At 43.9% G+C, this 16,082-nt stretch overlaps 1 protein-coding gene across 8 annotated transcripts in view; it reads left to right on the forward strand.

The window, feature by feature from the left end:
- Window positions 1-16,082, forward strand: part of PPP2R2B (protein phosphatase 2 regulatory subunit Bbeta) — a 457,129-nt gene that overhangs the window by 168,513 nt on the left and 272,534 nt on the right. For 2 of the 8 annotated variants that reach the window (XM_078067328.1, XM_078067329.1), the window contains one exon: window positions 10,991-11,184. The exons of 3 other annotated variants lie outside the window; for them this stretch is intronic. In XM_078067328.1, the coding sequence (XP_077923454.1) occupies window positions 10,991-11,184 (194 nt within the window). Of the gene's footprint in view, window positions 1-9,943; window positions 10,075-10,245; window positions 10,489-10,990; window positions 11,185-16,082 lie in introns of those variants that run through there. 3 more of the 8 variants (XM_078067332.1, XM_078067333.1, XM_078067334.1) reach the window with 3 other exon arrangements.

The following is a 16,082-nucleotide window of genomic DNA, read 5'->3' on the forward strand; positions in this document are numbered from 1 at the left end:
AAAAAAAAGTAGCCAAAGGATGAGACATAGGGCAGAGTCAGGTAGGGTTCCAAACTCAGAATTTGTCTTCAAGACACATTAACCTCCCTCCACTGATGTATGATAACACGTATAGAGTACTGCTAACCAGGGAAGCTTAACTAAGCCTAGTGTTCAGAGTTTTTATTGGAGTTCAATTACATAAGCATGATTGGTTGATTAATTACTTGCCCATACGGTTGAACTCCATCACCAGGTCAACCGATAGCTCATGACCCAAATCTTCCACCCTAAATCCCATGGTCTTTCTGGTGTGGCCAGTCCCCGCAGTTAAACTGTTGAATGTGGCCACCCCCACCTAAACAAAGACGTGCTATCAGGTCTGACACATGTTACTTCCCGGAAGCCTAGGGCAAAAGCCAGGCCTCTCTTTGGGCAAGGCCAAATTTTTTACCGTATAAGCATCCTAGATTTAGTGTTCATTAAGATTCCCTCCTGATAGGGCGCCTGGGTGGCTCAGTCGTTAAGCGTCTGCCTTCGGCTCAGGTCATGATCCCAGGGTCCTGGGATCGAGTCCCACATCGGGCTCCCTGCTCAGGGGGGAGCATGCTTCTCCCTCTCCCACTTCCCCTGCTTGTGTTCCTGCTCTCGCTATGTCTCTCTCTGTCAAATAAATAAATAAAATCTTTAAAAAAAAAAAAAAGATTCCCTCCTGATAGATCTTCATTATTAAGCGAACACACATTGACTCTTTCATTCTTTCAAAAAGTCTTTAGAGTAACCAATCTGTGCCAGGCACTGTTATAGGTGCCAGATAGAGAGCAAGGGACAAAAACATTCCTGTCTCCCTGGAAATTAGGTTCTACTGACATAAGAACCAAAGCCAAATAAATAGGTACTGTCAGGCAACAGTGCAGGGAGAGAGAGTGCTGGGAGGGAGGTGCTGTTTTATTTTATTTTCTATGGTGAGAGAAGGTATCTCACAAAAATGGTCCTGCAGTTGACACCAGAATGAAGTCAAGCACGGAGCTCTGCTGTTGTCTGAGGGAAGGCACTCAGGACCGAGGGAACAGCAAACGCGGAGGTCCTGGGATGGGAGTGCTCTTCCTGGTGTGTTTGGCAAACAGTAAGGACGCCACTGTGTCTACGTGGGAGACGTAGGGAAGGCAGTTGAAACAAGAGTTGTTGGTGCTTCAGGTAAGGAGCAGGAAAAAAAAGAAAAAAGGATAGATCTATAGCTGGAGCCAAATCTTCCCGGCATTTTAAGAAAGTTTTACTCTGAATGTGTAGGAAGCCAATAAAGGGCTTTGAGCTGAAAAGTGACATGAAGTGATTTGCATTTAAAAGGACCATTCTGCCTGCTGCATAGAAACCATTCTGTAGGGGGCGAAGGAGGGATCACAGGCTGCTTAGAGTCTCGAAACAATCATGGTGATGGGAGATGGTAGTTGGCACTTGGTAGCAGCCGCGGAGGTGGTGAGAAGTGGTGGGTTCTGGATGTATTTTGGGATTAGAGCTGGCAGGCGTTGCTGATGGACTGGAAGGATGTGGGAAATGAGAGAACCAAGCAACAGGAAGGGGGAGCAGGTATGGGGGGGGGGACTAGGGATTGAGGTTCCTTGTAGATACCTGGTGTAATGCCGCGTCTGCTGTGAGTGATACTAGTGTGGAGGTCAGAGGAGAGATTGGCGCTCAAAATCCAAGTGTGGGGCTTAGTCATCGTGTGAGAGGCAAGCCGTGAGACCGGATGAGGTCCCCTGGGATGGGACTGTGGAGAGAGAAATTCAAGACCTTAGACCTCTGGGGTGTGTGTACATTTAGACATCAAGCAGTGAGGAGGAGCCAGCACATGCCCCGGAGAAGGATCGGGAGAGAGTGGTGCCCGGGGATTCAGTGAGGACAGTGCGTTAGGAAGGAGGAAGTGCTGGGCTGCACACACAAAACTGTGCACACGTGTGTGTGAGGGGCAATGGTATATCTAATTTAGCAATTTTCAGAAATTAATCTGTTGATCATGTGGCCACAAAATTCTAGTCTCTAATTCAGTCTAAAAGACCGAATCATTCTCAGCCAGATTCCTATCACTGTATCTTTAAATTTCTCCACCTTTAGTGGCCTGAGGAGAGTGCAGATACCCAGCTGTGGAAATCCTTTTTTTGGCAGTGACATCTGGCAATGTGGCTTCTTCTCCTAGCTGGAATTGAAGCCATTGAAGCCATAGGCTTGAACTAAACAGTTGGCCTATAAGAGTGATAACTGTACTGAATTACACCTTTCTTGCTATTATACATTGTTATGTGGTGTCATTTTAGCACTTTCAGAATCGGGTTCTTTTTTTCCTCTATTAATCCAGCTTACTGGTTTTAGGGGAAAATGCAGATTGAGTTCAATTGTACTATTACATTTAATATATATGTATATATATGTGCATGTGTCTATATTTTTTTCATATTCACTTTGTATTACTTTAACATAGTTGTGAGGTCCGCTGTATTAATGTTGCTTAGTTTGGTTTTAGCATGACAATCTTGTTCAAGTCCTTAGTAGATAAAAATTTCTCTTTGAAAAAATATAATAAAACCCATTTTGTGAATGGAATAAGCTTTTTAAAAAAGATTTTCTTTATTTATTTGAGAAAGAGAGTGAGCGAGCCTGCGCCAGGGAGGAGTAGAGGGAGAGGGTGAAGTAGGTTCCCCGTTGAGCAGAGAGCCCAACGTGGGGCCAGATCACAGGACCCTGGGACCATGGCCTGAGCTGAAGGCAGACGCTTAACTGACTGAGACACCCAGGCGCCCCAAATGGAATAAACTTTTTGGGAAAATTCCTCTATACCTGTGCTGCAGCCACTAGACACATGGGGTTATTGAGCCCTAGAAATGTGGCTAGTTCTGAGAGGTACCGTACGTGTAAAATACGCAGCAGATTTCAGAGACGTGGGATAAAAAAAAAAAAGAGTATAAATAGACCAGTAATAATTTTATATTGATTATATGTTGAAATCATAATATTTTTGATAGATTAAAGAAAATATTTTTTTCCCAAAACTTTCTAAAACATTTTAAAAATATTATTAAAATTATTTCATCTGCTTCTTTTCACTTGCTAATGTAGCAGCTTAAAAATTTTACAAATGTGGCCTGCATTACGTTTCTATTCGACAGAGTTGTTCTGTGTCTTTGGTAGCATGTACATTTATATCGTGACCCACTTTCTTCATGTGCAGAAAATGACTTTTAACCTTTCCAATACAAGGTTTCATCCAAAAAAGTGTTTCATAACATTAAAAAAAAAAAAAACTTTAGGGGCACCTGGATGACTCAGTCGGTGAAGCGTCCAACTCTTGATTTCAACTCAGGTCATGATCTTGGGGTTGTGAGGTCGAGCCCCGCATCAGGCTCTGCACTGGACATGGAGCCTGCTGGAGATTCTCTCTCTCTCCCTCTCCCTCTGCCCCTCCCCCCCTTTAAAAATACTTTAAAAATATTCTTATTACAAAAATAATACATGTTCTAAATATGAACAATGATAACCACACATAACCACTGCACAGTATTTTTATATATTGATTTGACACACACACACACTTTTTTTTTTTTTTAAGATTTTATTTATTTATTTGAGAGAGAGAGAATGAGAGACAGAGAGCATGAGAGGGAGGAGGGTCAGAGGGAAAAGCAGACTCCCTGCTGAGCAGGGAGCCCGATGCGGGACTTGATCCTGGGACTCCAGGATCATGACCTGAGCCGAAGGCAGTCGCTTAACCAACTGAGCCACCCAGGCGCCCACACACACTTTTTTTTAACTGAGAAAGGGGAAACCAGTCTATATTGTTTTTTGACTTTTTAAAATAATATAAATATCTATCCTTGTCATTACATACCCTTACATTTTTTCTGTACTCATATTAGCCTGAAGGACATGTCCTACTCCAAGAAGTAAGAAATGGCTTTTGATAGTAGAGATTTTTTAATCCTTAATAACAGCTTTATTGAGATCCTATACCATAAACAATCACTTTTTAAAAGTATACAGTTCAGTGATGTTAGTATATTCAGAGTTGTGGAACTGTTACCCTTACCTAATTTAGAACTTTTTCATCACCCTAGAAAGAAACCGTCAAATCCATAAGCATTCACTCCCATTCCCCCACCCAGCCCCTGGCAAACTAATCTACTTTCTGTCTCTATGGATTTGCCCATTCTGAACATTTTACACAAATGGAATCACACTAATATGTAGTGATACAGTATGTGGCCTTTTGTGACTGGCTTCTTTCACTTAGCATGTTTTCAAGGTTGATTCATGTTGTAGCATGTGTCAGTATGTCTTTCCTTTTTATAGCTGAATGATAATCCATTGTATGGATATATCACATTTTATCCATTTATTACCTGATGAACATTTGGGTTGCTTCCACTTCGGGGCTATTCTGAATAATGCCACCATCATGAATATTCATGTACAGGTCTTGGCGTGAAGATAGGTTTTCAATTCTATTGGGTGTATACCTAGAAGGGAAACTGCTGGGTCATATGCGCTGTTTAACATTTTGAGGAACTGTCAAACTATTTGTGGCTGCACCATTATACAAGCCCACAAGCAGAAGTTTCCAATTTTGCCACAATCTCACCAACACAGTGGTAAGTGGTTTTCCACTGAGAGGCTATTATTCATTTCTAAGAGAGACAAATCGGAATCTAGTAGTGCATGCTTTCAATAGAGTGGCCTCAACCCACCCCAACATGCGCACACGCGCGCGCACACACACACACGTGTGTACGCAGTGCCAGGCTCCTTTTTGTTTGACCTTGGGTATATTATTTACCTCTATTACCCTCGGTAAAATGGAGATAATAATAGCACTTTCCTTTTAAGGGCTGCTGTTAGAATTAAATGAGATAATGCTCGCAAAACCCTTTGCACAGAACCTGGTACATAATATATGCTCAACAAGCGTTGGCTACTAATATTTTATCAATGGCTCAATACTTGCCCATTGTTTGTATTTACCATAATTTGCCTAGCCAATTCTGTTGGACATTTGGGTTGTTTCCAGTTTTTCATGATTCTAAACAATGCTCTGAGAAATAACCTTATGGCTAAATTTTTGCCCACATCTATGATGATTTTCTTAGGATATATTCTGTAAAGTGTTATTGCTTGGTGCCTCTTAAAGAAATTTGAAAGATATTTCCCAATATATATTCTCGTTTAAATTATATGAAATTTTATTTTGAGAAATGTCATCAGGAACTGGATAGTACCCCTTGAGTATTGTGGAAGGGATTTTGTAAATCCTCACCTTATACCAAATAAATATACTGCAAATTAAAAATATCTTGAATAAGACAGCCTAAATTTAACTCTAAAACCACTAAATGAGAAAAGGTACAAGAGGATATTTTCTCTTAGGCTCTCAGATCTGGACTCTTGGATTTTTGTTCCTCTTCCCCCATTGTATCAATATCCTAACAAGACATGTTGAAGAGCTATCAATGAAATCAGGCAGAGTGGATGTCTTTGTTTTGCATTTAGGCAAATCCAGAGCAAAAGTAAGGAGACAGTGGAGCTTGAACAGTAGAAAGGGATGATTCATGGAGAATGGGCATGCACCTGACATTCCTTATGTTGTCAGGTCCCTTATGGGGCAAGTCTCTTCCAGGTCTACCATGGCAATAGCATATCCAGCCTGGAAGGGATCAAACAAAGGCATCGGGTTTCCTCTGATGGATATGGGAAAGCTTTATGGTAAAGGTAGGATTTTAAGAGTCATTTAGCATTATGGCTCAAGTTTGGTCAGATGGTGGGATGCTCTGGAATTTGACACAGTTTGGGAGATTTAGCGTTGAGAATTGGAAGGAACTTTGCGTAGATTACAGGGATGAGCAGGAAGATACAGCGGAAAGTATTGCATTTCTACTGGTATGCTGCTAAATGTTTAACAATCGGCTCTCAAAGCAAACAGAAATCCCAAAAGCCCTGATTTATATAGGGTTTTTAAAAATTTTCCATGATATAAATAACCCACCATAGCAGATTTCAGATTTTAAGCTACCAACATGATGTCCCTCACAGCAGAGCTGGAAATAGATGTGTATAATCCGCACATTCGGCTCTCCAGTAAGTAGCAGCCCCAGCGTGCCGCTGTTTCTTTGCATAAATTACTGTACTTGGATAACTGAAGGAAAATTTTACTCTGTGAAATCCATTAAGAATGCAGAATCTGGATTTAATACAACATTTTAAGAGCAAGATGTTTTGTTTTCTTTTCCCAGGTTAAATTCCATTTTAAAAGTTCACTCGTGTCGTGTATTACATGTTCTAGGAGTATGCACAAAAAGGAATGGCGAACCTTGCTGGAAACTCAAGAGCTTACTCACTGAGCAGTCAACACATAAACCACCTCAGAGAGACAGTTGTGCCTTCAGTGCTTAGTGATCCTAGAGAGAGATTTCAGAGGATTCCACAATAGAGAAATGTGATCAGGTCTGCGCGTAGAGAGGGTCATCATAATTCCACAGGACTTGATGGCTTCTAAAGGGCTTTGTGCAGGATGGTAAAATTTCATGTATCCAGTTTCTAGTTTGCCATTAGGACAGATCAATAGGTAGTAAAACTCCGGTTTCTAAGTCACTTTTGTTCACATAAATGATCCACTTTGTAGTGCATCTCTCCCTTTCTCTACTGGTGGAGATGTACATGAGCCACGGGTAGGAGGGAGAACTGACATTTTAGCGCAAAACAGTTAGGCTGCTCTGAAGCCACTCAGCAACACTCTCAAGTAGTTTCTATTATTTTCTTCTATTTTGCAAATACAGAGGCCCAGAGATGTTAAATTGCTTGCCAAAGGTCATGAAATTCGTAAGTGCCTGAGCTGGGACAAACCAGGACCGTCTGACACCTAAGCCTATATTAAGAATCTCCAGACTGGCTTAGGTCAAAGGTTTTAATAAAATTGTAGGTATTTAATGTGTTAATTGGAAGGATGACCTGAAAGGTTCCAGTGTAAGCAGCACTAACCTAACTGGGGTGAGGGGGCCATGACAAGGGTGATAAAAAAAGAACATGACTATGTGCCATCATTCTGAATTGTGTAACTTAAGAAGCCTGTGTATTTGTAATTGGCCTTTTTTGTGTAAAGTACAAGCCTGGATTTGGTCAGCCTTTCAAAGTGTCTTCTGCTGCCCCTTTTATAGCTTATGACTCCTTTTACATAAACTGTAAATTAGACACTAAGTCCCATGACAGCGGAAACTATTCTTTTTATGCACGGATGTTGCTGAATCTCCAGTCCTGTCCCGGGGGCTGACTTAGTAGGTGCTTTAATATTTGTTCATTATTGAGAGTGGTGATGATAATAAATATTCAACAAGTAATAGCAGTATCTTCTCTCTGGGATTATTCCATACATTATCTCCTTAAATCCACACAATAACTCCATGAAGTAGATAGTATTCTTCCCCCTAATTTAGAGGTTTAAAAAATGTCTTAGGGGAACCTTGTAACTTACTCAAGGACACAGTAATAAGTGTCAGAAAATCAGCTGTGCTTGATATCAGAACCTTAGCATTTAGCATTACGCTATAGTCTGTTGATTTATAATGCCTTTGTTGTATTTCTAAGAAAGCTCATTTTATCAAAATCAGGTGATAGAATTTCAGTTCTGCGACTAAAGGGATTCTGTTTTAACTGTATCCCCAGCACTCAGAACAATTCTTGGCACATCTTAAGCGCTCAGTAAATATTCTTGGTACATATGCATACAGGAATGGGTAGCACAATTATTTCAATTGCAATAAAGCTTAGGAACTAGAAAATTACTGGCTCACAACAGTTTTTATTGTTGGGTGTGGTTTTTGTTTTTTTTGCAAGAATTTTAATAAGGATTGAGCTACTAAACCTAAATATTACAAATATTTGTTGTACTGAAGAAATTCAGTAATTTATTCATTCATTGAAGAAATATTTACCTCTATCCAGCAAAGATAATTGAGCACCCACTAAGTGCCAGACATTTAATATCAGAGATAGAGTAGGGATGGTTGATAATGATATGGAAACAACTATTACAAAATGCAGTGAGCCATGAAGAAGACCAAAAAAAAAAAAAAAAAAATGTAGATGCAGAAAATTCTAGAGGAAGAGACTGTGGTATGGTCAGGTAATGACTCAGGGAAGTAGGGACAGTTGAGCTGAGATGCTGAAGAATGCCAAGAACATGAGGAAAGAGCATAGGTTGACATGTATACATTTCAAATGCTTTTGGAAAGAACTTGACGTGTTGAGGCATAGAAAGAAGGTCGGCAGGTCTTCTGAGAAATGGTCTATATGGTCCTCTTACCACTACAGAATTGCACAGGGTTCTTTCAACCCCTTGACCTCCTTTCCTACACATCATTGTGTTCAAGCACAAAGAAAACAGCCTTATTTTCCTTGGTTTTGGTGCAGGGCCTAGTTCCCCCATTGCTCACAGTAGAAAAGAGTGGTCCACAAAGTTGAAACTTTGCAATCTCCTTACCCATGATGTATCTGTGTTGCCTGTACCATTGAATAAATGCAGGAGGGATGCTGCAGGAAACGTGAAAGGGAAAATTTAGTAAAGCCCAGAAACTTAATCTATGGAGGGGACCTTTCTCCTATTGGTTACAGTGGAAAATTCCTCAAGCACAGCCTGGCCCATGAGCCTGGGCCTACCCACTTCATCATACAGCTCTGTGCCAATCTAGCCCACATTCCAGGAAGATAAAGGGAGGATTTCCAAATACTATTCCAAGGTCTCCTGTCACAAGTTAAGGTCATTTCAACGGAAAGCAAAATGTCTTCTTACCACTTGGAGAGGAACTTAGCTTTTTTCCCCTCTGCCCGCCCCTTCCCCATTATGCTTAACAGCAAGGGAAGCTGAACTGTGTAACTACAGATAAGCTGACCACTGGAGACTTGGTGATGGATACAGCTCATCATGTGGAAGAACCAGCTGTGAACTGATGCCGAGTGGATTACATTTGTCACTGGAATTTCATTGGTGACATTTGAACAAATAGTCAAACAAGTTATGTTAAGACCTAACCACCAAATGACAATCAAATGGAATCTGTTATAAGCTGAACTTCCCTTAAAAATTATATCGAAGACTATTTCTACTCTCTTCTCCCTCTCGCTTTTTGGAGATGGGGGATAATTCCATTTTCCATCTGCCGGAAGCATCCACTCTTTGTGGAAATCTGATTGCAATTCCCAACCTGCTAAAAACTTGTTTTCCCATTTTTTTTGAACTTCAAATACTTTCTAAATCGTGTTAGCCGAAGCATTGTATGTATATAATTAACTCCCAGGTCCCTCTGGGCTCATCTAGCTCAACTTGTGGAGCTTAACTGAGCAAGACGTCTGCTGATGTCTCTCCCTGCAGTGACACCCACTGAAATGAATACCTTCTACAAGAGGAAAATGGGGAAATGTCTTTTCCAATTTGGCTTTTTAGGGAGTTGGGTAGCTTCATAAATGGTTTTATTGGTTTCATAACAGCGATCAAGTTTTCTTTCAAATACCGGATTTGCAATATGGGGAAACATGGTTGGGGGGGGGAATTCTGCATTTTCCTCCTAGGTGAAGTAGGGAGGCAGGTCTCTTTTTTTTGTACTAATTGGATCTTTGAAATCTCCTCAGGGTAGCAGAGACTCCCATGTCCCTTCCATGCTGGGAGCAAACGTAAGCGGTTCCTGCGGTTTTGTGTCTTCACAAGCAAGACCTACAGGAGGGCCTGCAGCACTTGGTCCAAAACAAAGTGCACAGGGCTAGGGAAGGTGGACTTTCTCAGACTGACTATGTGGACTGGCTTCATAACTCAGCCCTTTTGCATCCCTCTGCCTGCGTAGACATAGACGCCTACAGTAGGAAGGGGATGTTGACTGCGTCTGGAATGGAGAAGTCGTAGGTGGTCACAGAAAAGTTCTGCCCCTGCTCCCCGTTCTATTCCTAGCACAGGAGGCTTCAGTTAAGCTACGGCAGCCCTTCTTCCCATTCTCTCCTCTCTCTGAGGCTTCGAACCCCAGGCCTCGCCGTTGAACTTTATCAAGGGACCGCATACCTCACACAAGGGTGAGCGAAAGGGACCTGACTGTCGTCTCCCTGCCTCCCCCAGGGGACCTACTTCTCTTCGCGGTCCTGAAGCGCAGGTGTCCGGAGCAAGGCAGCGAGCTAGGGACTCTGGGGGCTCGAGTAAACGCCGCCCTTCGCCGCGTGGCACGTTTGGAGGGCGGCTGCCAGAGCGCGTCTCTGGTTTTCGCGTGAACCTGCCGGCTCGCTGCTTGCTGCCCCGGTGCCGGTTCGCGGCTGCGTGCGCCCCACTGCAGCAGAGAGCAGCCGCAGCCTCTGCCTCGGCCACCGGCGCTGCTGGGGACGAGTCCTGGGGCTGCTGACGCGGCTGGGAGGAGCCTCGCCTTTAATGCACCAGCCGCCTCCAGCCTCCTCCTGCAGCAGCGCAGCTGCGAGTGCGCGCGTGTGGGTGTGAGGGTGAGTGCGCTGGCGCCGGCCGCAGCGCCCTGCCCAGCTCCCCGCCGCCTTCCTCGCCCCCGCCAGCCGGAGCCGCCCTCCCGTGGGACCAGCACCCTGCTCCGGGCCGGCCCAGCCCGAATCCGGCCCCTGCCATCTCGCCACTGCAGCCCGGGTCCAGAAAGGCACCATTTTGTCGCGGCCGCCCGCTCTCCCAGGGGGAGGAGGGACCTTTTTTGCATTTTGGAGCGGCGGCCAACGTGGGGAACCTGTTGGGCATCTCCCCAGCCCCGCTTGTGAGCGCCTCCCGGGCGGCGGGCGGGCCCGGACCCCTCGGGGCACGGCGCATCTTGGCACCCGGCGGCCGCGGAGCCGGGCGCAGCATCCTCGCTGGGAATTGGAGCTGGAGTGAGCGCACCGCGGGAGGAGCCGCCGCAGCCTCGGAGATCCCGAGTGGAGGAGGTGACAGCTCCATTGCCGGGTTTTTATTTTTTTTCTCTCCGCCTCCCCGTCTCCTCCTCAGGCTCGGACCATGGTGCAGTCCCACCGGCTCCCCTGCCCCCCTCTCCTGTGAGACTGGCTGCGGGGAGGGATCATGGATACTTGTCTGCCGGCTTCTGGTTCCCACGCAAGTAAGCCTGCTGTCAATGGAGGAGGACATTGATACCCGCAAAATCAACAACAGTTTCCTGCGCGACCACAGCTATGCGACCGAAGGTAACGCCAGCCCCGCCGCATTCCGCCGCTGGGGCCGGGCGCAAGTTGCGGATCGCTGGGCTCGGCCGGCCGCCGGGCGCCGAGTGGCGGAGACTCCTCTCGGCCCGGGGCTGGGGCGGGGGCTCGGCCCGCTGGGGCAGCGGCCGGTGCGCCCCACATCCATCCGGGCTCCGCGAGGCGAGCCCGGCGTTCAGCAGCAGGTGGACCCGGCGCCCACGGGAGTTAAAATGGCCCTCGGGGATCAGGCTTTGCAGGGTGGGGCTCCCGACTGGAAAAATGACCCCGTGAAGGCAGATGACCCATCCCCCAAGATGTTTGCCGGGGTCTTGGAGGGGGAGATAAGAAAGGGGCCCAGTCGGATCGGAGGTCCTTCCCCCCTCTGCCCACCCCCCCCCCCCCAGCGGAATGATGTTGTGTCTCTCAGTGGCTGCAGGGAGGACATGGTTTCATTTCCTGCCCGACTATCTCTCCGGCCAGGTTACCTGCTCAGACAATCAGAACCCCAAAAGGCCCTTTGCAAAAGGGCGAGCCCCTCTCCCCTTGGAAGTGCATTAGCAAGAAATAAAAAGGTAGCTGGGGAGACGGCGTTCCAGCAGTGAGCGAACGAGTCTGACACGTGGGGCGAGCAATGCGATCAGTGGGGCCTTTAAAATCACCATTATGAATTCTGCAGCAGTAGTTTCTGCTGAATCAACAGCCAGCAGAAAGCAAGAGGGTTCAGTAAGCTGAGCTTTGCCAAGAGGTGAAATTGTCGTGGCGCTCTCTCTCTCTCTCAGCTTGTTCTGACGTTAGCAGGCAGGCAGGGAAAGTCAGCAGGTGGAATCTCATTCTGCCTTTTGTGTGAATAGAGAGTAAAGGCATTTTTTTTTTTCAAATGCCAAAACTTTTGCATTTTTGCTTTTATTTTCTACCTGTAGGCCCTTATCCTTAACCACTCATATAAAGTGTTGCATTATCACGTTGTAATATCCACGTGAGAAAATGTGTGTGAAAGTGCTTTAGGAAAACATTGCACCTTATGTTAATTTAAGACAATTCTTGTTATTCTTGGATACTAAAATTTCTATAATATTTAATCAAATCAAGAATCATAGAAAAATGTGATGGGGTTGGGGTAGTAAAAGAGTTCAAACTCTGGAAGAAATAAAAAGATACAGTTTGGGGGCAAAGGTGGCATCTTCTATAAACATCCCAGTAAGTTTTAGGTAATAAAGAATGTCCAGTGCTATTGAAAATATATTCTTCATTCATCATCATTACTGGAGAGCATCCAGCCTAATATGTGGGTGCTAGACAGATGAAGCAGACTTGTGTGAGCTCTGGCGTTCAGGAGCTTAGAGATGGCTTTTAAGAGATGTTCAGCCTCTCCCTCCCCCGTACAGGCACCATACTTGCCGAGTCTTTTCATTTGCAGGATGACAGGGTGGTTATAAGATGTTCTTTCTCAGTCTCAAGTGCTTTGTCGCTGAATCAGTTACCAGGTAGATTATGACTAGCCCTGTGTCTGAGCATGTTATCCAAGAGAGAAGTTGGCCTTGGGTCTATTGGTCTTTCTGGGTGATACTTCTTTCTGTTTGTGACAACAAAGAGGGCTGCCTTCATGTTTTCTTCTAGATTGCATTATGCCTCCAAGCACAGGCACAGGAAACCTACTGAGCTGGGAAGATGGGCAGATTGGGGCCTTGTGTATGGGAGTATCACCTCTAGAATGAAGAAATGAGTTAAAAATGGAATTCTTTAGTGCTTTCAGGCCCCAGGTACTACCCTGATCTCTGGTCCTATTTTATGGCATTTTTGTAAACTCTGATTCTGATTAAAATAACTGCGTTCGTGTAGTCAAAACTGAGGCATGAGTTTATAGCAGGCAGCTCTCTCAAATCTTTCTAAGTCAACCTCTCAGAACGTTCTGTCTCTCTCACATGCACACACCACGCTGAAAACTAAACAAAACCTTTATTGCTCACTATGCCTTCAGGTTTCTTTATCTGATCTTATTGAAAGTCTGGGAAGAAGGGGGGAAAAATGCAACGTGGACAGTGTAAATAGCAGAAGTTGAGTAGAGCAGGAAGTTCTCTATGGTCTTAATCTGTTCATTTTAGGGAACATTCATGCAGTGGTGCTGGCCACAGGGGCAAGAGTCCATCCTCTCTCTTCTGATGACTACCTTGGAAGTGCCAAGTACATCTTGATATATCACCAGATCAAAATATTATTTGTTAAAATCCTCTTTGTTGAGGGCTTGCCTCAAAAGTACCCTCCTCCTTTATTAACTTAAATCCACTTTCTCTTAAATCTGACCTTAGTTTCTAGGTCCTTCTACAGACTTTGCTTTGCTTTTTGTCTTCCTTGATATGTCAGCATTTTCCTACCTGGCCAGATATGTCAAGGGTTTGGTTCTTTTTTTTCTCTCCAAAATCTCCTTCACAATTTATCTCTGAATTTTTCTTTGCTTTGCTTTGCTCAGATCATTCCACACTGCAGTATTCTATTTAAAGCTGAAAGGTTTTTGCTGTGTAGTTAGTGTGAAGGACTCTAAGCTCAATTTGCATTGTAAGTGGTAGCTGCAGGCAAGTTCAGCCAGCTAAGAGCAATGCAAATGCTAAAGGACACTTTTACCCAAGCTTTCCTCTCTTATTTTCGCTCCCTCTCCCCTCTCCCCTCTCCTTCCCTCTTCCCCCCCCCCACCACCACCCTCTCCCTCCCTCCCCTCCTTTCCCTACCCGCCACCCCCCACCACAGGGAAGAAAAAGAATGCATGATGTATATTTATTAAAGACATTTCCTATGACTCTTCTTTTATTCTGAGCATCAAAGTTACCCCCTCCTCGATCTTTATCTTTTTTCCCTTTTTAAAGTTACCATCTTTGAGCATCTTCTGTTTTCCATGTACTTGCTGAGCTTTTTAAATATAGCACTTCAATATCTCCACGTCCTGCTAAGTGAATGCTATTAACATTTTCAAATAAGGAAACTGGGCAACTGAGGCCCATAGATGTTACTAATATGTGAGGGCCACACGGATGAGGGAAGAACTTGCCTTCAAACTCAAGACCATTTGAAGCGCGTGCTCTTCCACTAAGAAATTCTGCACTGACTCATTTTCTTTCCTTCAACCATTAGCTCCTCTTAGGAAGAAGACCACTATGGTTTTATCTTCGTGTATAAATTGTATTCCTATCTGGGGTCAAATTCTTGGCAGGGATCATTTGAACATGTGTATATGGGATTAAATACGATGAAGAGTGGGGTTGGAATGACTACAGAAATAAAGTCAACACAATGTTTTTACTGGCTTTTTCAGATATGGAACTCTGGGGGTCCTAAACAAGGCTTCATCTCTCAAATCTCTCTGATCTCTATGTGGATTTCTTTATTTTCAGACTTGTTAGAACTGACCAAAACCCTCTCTCCATTAGGGCAGTTTGAGAGTTTTCTACATTGATCTTCCTACACTTCCGTGGGGCCACAGAATAAATGTTTTTCCTAGCTGAGTTTACAGGAATGGCAATCTGGTTAGAAGAGGAAGTCAGAGGACATGCTTTAAAATAACTACGCTGTTCTCAGTTTCCTTAGCTGTAAAATGGGAATAACAATAGAACCTGTGCCACAGGGAAAAAAAATGAATACAGGAAAAGCACTCAAGACAGTGCCTAATACAAAGTCAGACCTCGGTAAATGCCCTCAGTGCATTATAGATACATTTGCATAGCAAGCACGCATTTTGCTTGGATCCTGTGTTGATTGGGGATGGTCTTGAGGGCAATGGCTAGTGGAGACGGGCGAGAAGTCACTAAAACCTACCGGTCTCTTCTTGGCTGGGATCTTGCCATTTAGTTATTTGCTTTAGTGTACTTGCTGGTTATATTCTGGCAGTGAGTAAGTTCCATCTTCTTGCAGAGGCCTTTAAAAACCTATCCTGTTTACACATTAAAGGAAGAACAAATTTATTATTCCATGATTTATGATTATATTATTATTATTATATAATTATTGATTCATTCTGCCTTTAATTCCTTCAACAAATATTAGTTGACTTTCTGCAGAGGTGATCCAGCACAATCCAATACAGACATGGTATCAGGCTGGCGCAGAAGGCAGACATTAAATAATTTTGCAAATAAATATATAATTACCAATTATGATAAGTGACATTCAGGAAAAGCACAATATGCCTCGAGATCATATATAAGGCAGGAAGGTGGATCTAATTTAGTTTGGGGGACCAGAGGCAGCCTTTCAGAGAAAGTTTTAAGTTGAGAACTAAAGGATCAGTCAGGAATTAACAAGAGGTGAAGACATTTCAGGTAGAAGGGACTACAGGTACAAAGCCCAGAGCTTTAAAATAGTTTGATTTGAAGAATAGAAAGCTGCCTGTGGCTGGAATATAGGGAACAAGAGGAAGAGTGATGAAAATTAGACCAGAACCTGCAGTTTACTTTGGAAGGCACCAAAACCAGGAAAAATCCATGCTAGAATAGATGGATGGATGAATGGATAGATACATGATAAAGCAAGTATGAAATGTTCATGGTAAAATTGAGGTGATCCATAAATGGATAGACACTGTACTTTTTTTTTTCAATTTTGCTGTCTGTTTAAAAATTTTCATAATAAAATGTCACAAAAGAGAGACTAGAGAGGTATTCAGAGACCAGATCATGTTGAGCCTTGACCATAAGGAGTTTGGACTTTATCCAAAGATGGATCGAAAGCCATTAAAGCATTTTGATCGGGGTGGAAATATGATCAGGTTTGTTTTTTCAAAGCTCAGTCTAGCTGTTATGCAGGGTGGGGAGGACATAAATAGAGCAAAAGGGGGAATAGTTAGGATGCCACAGCTGTACTCTAGGATGGTGGCAGCCGTAGAGATGAAGAGAAATTAGGTGATTCCGATACAT

Source organism: Halichoerus grypus, chromosome 2, assembly GCF_964656455.1.
Source record: "Halichoerus grypus chromosome 2, mHalGry1.hap1.1, whole genome shotgun sequence".
Lineage (NCBI taxonomy): Eukaryota > Metazoa > Chordata > Mammalia > Carnivora > Phocidae > Halichoerus > Halichoerus grypus.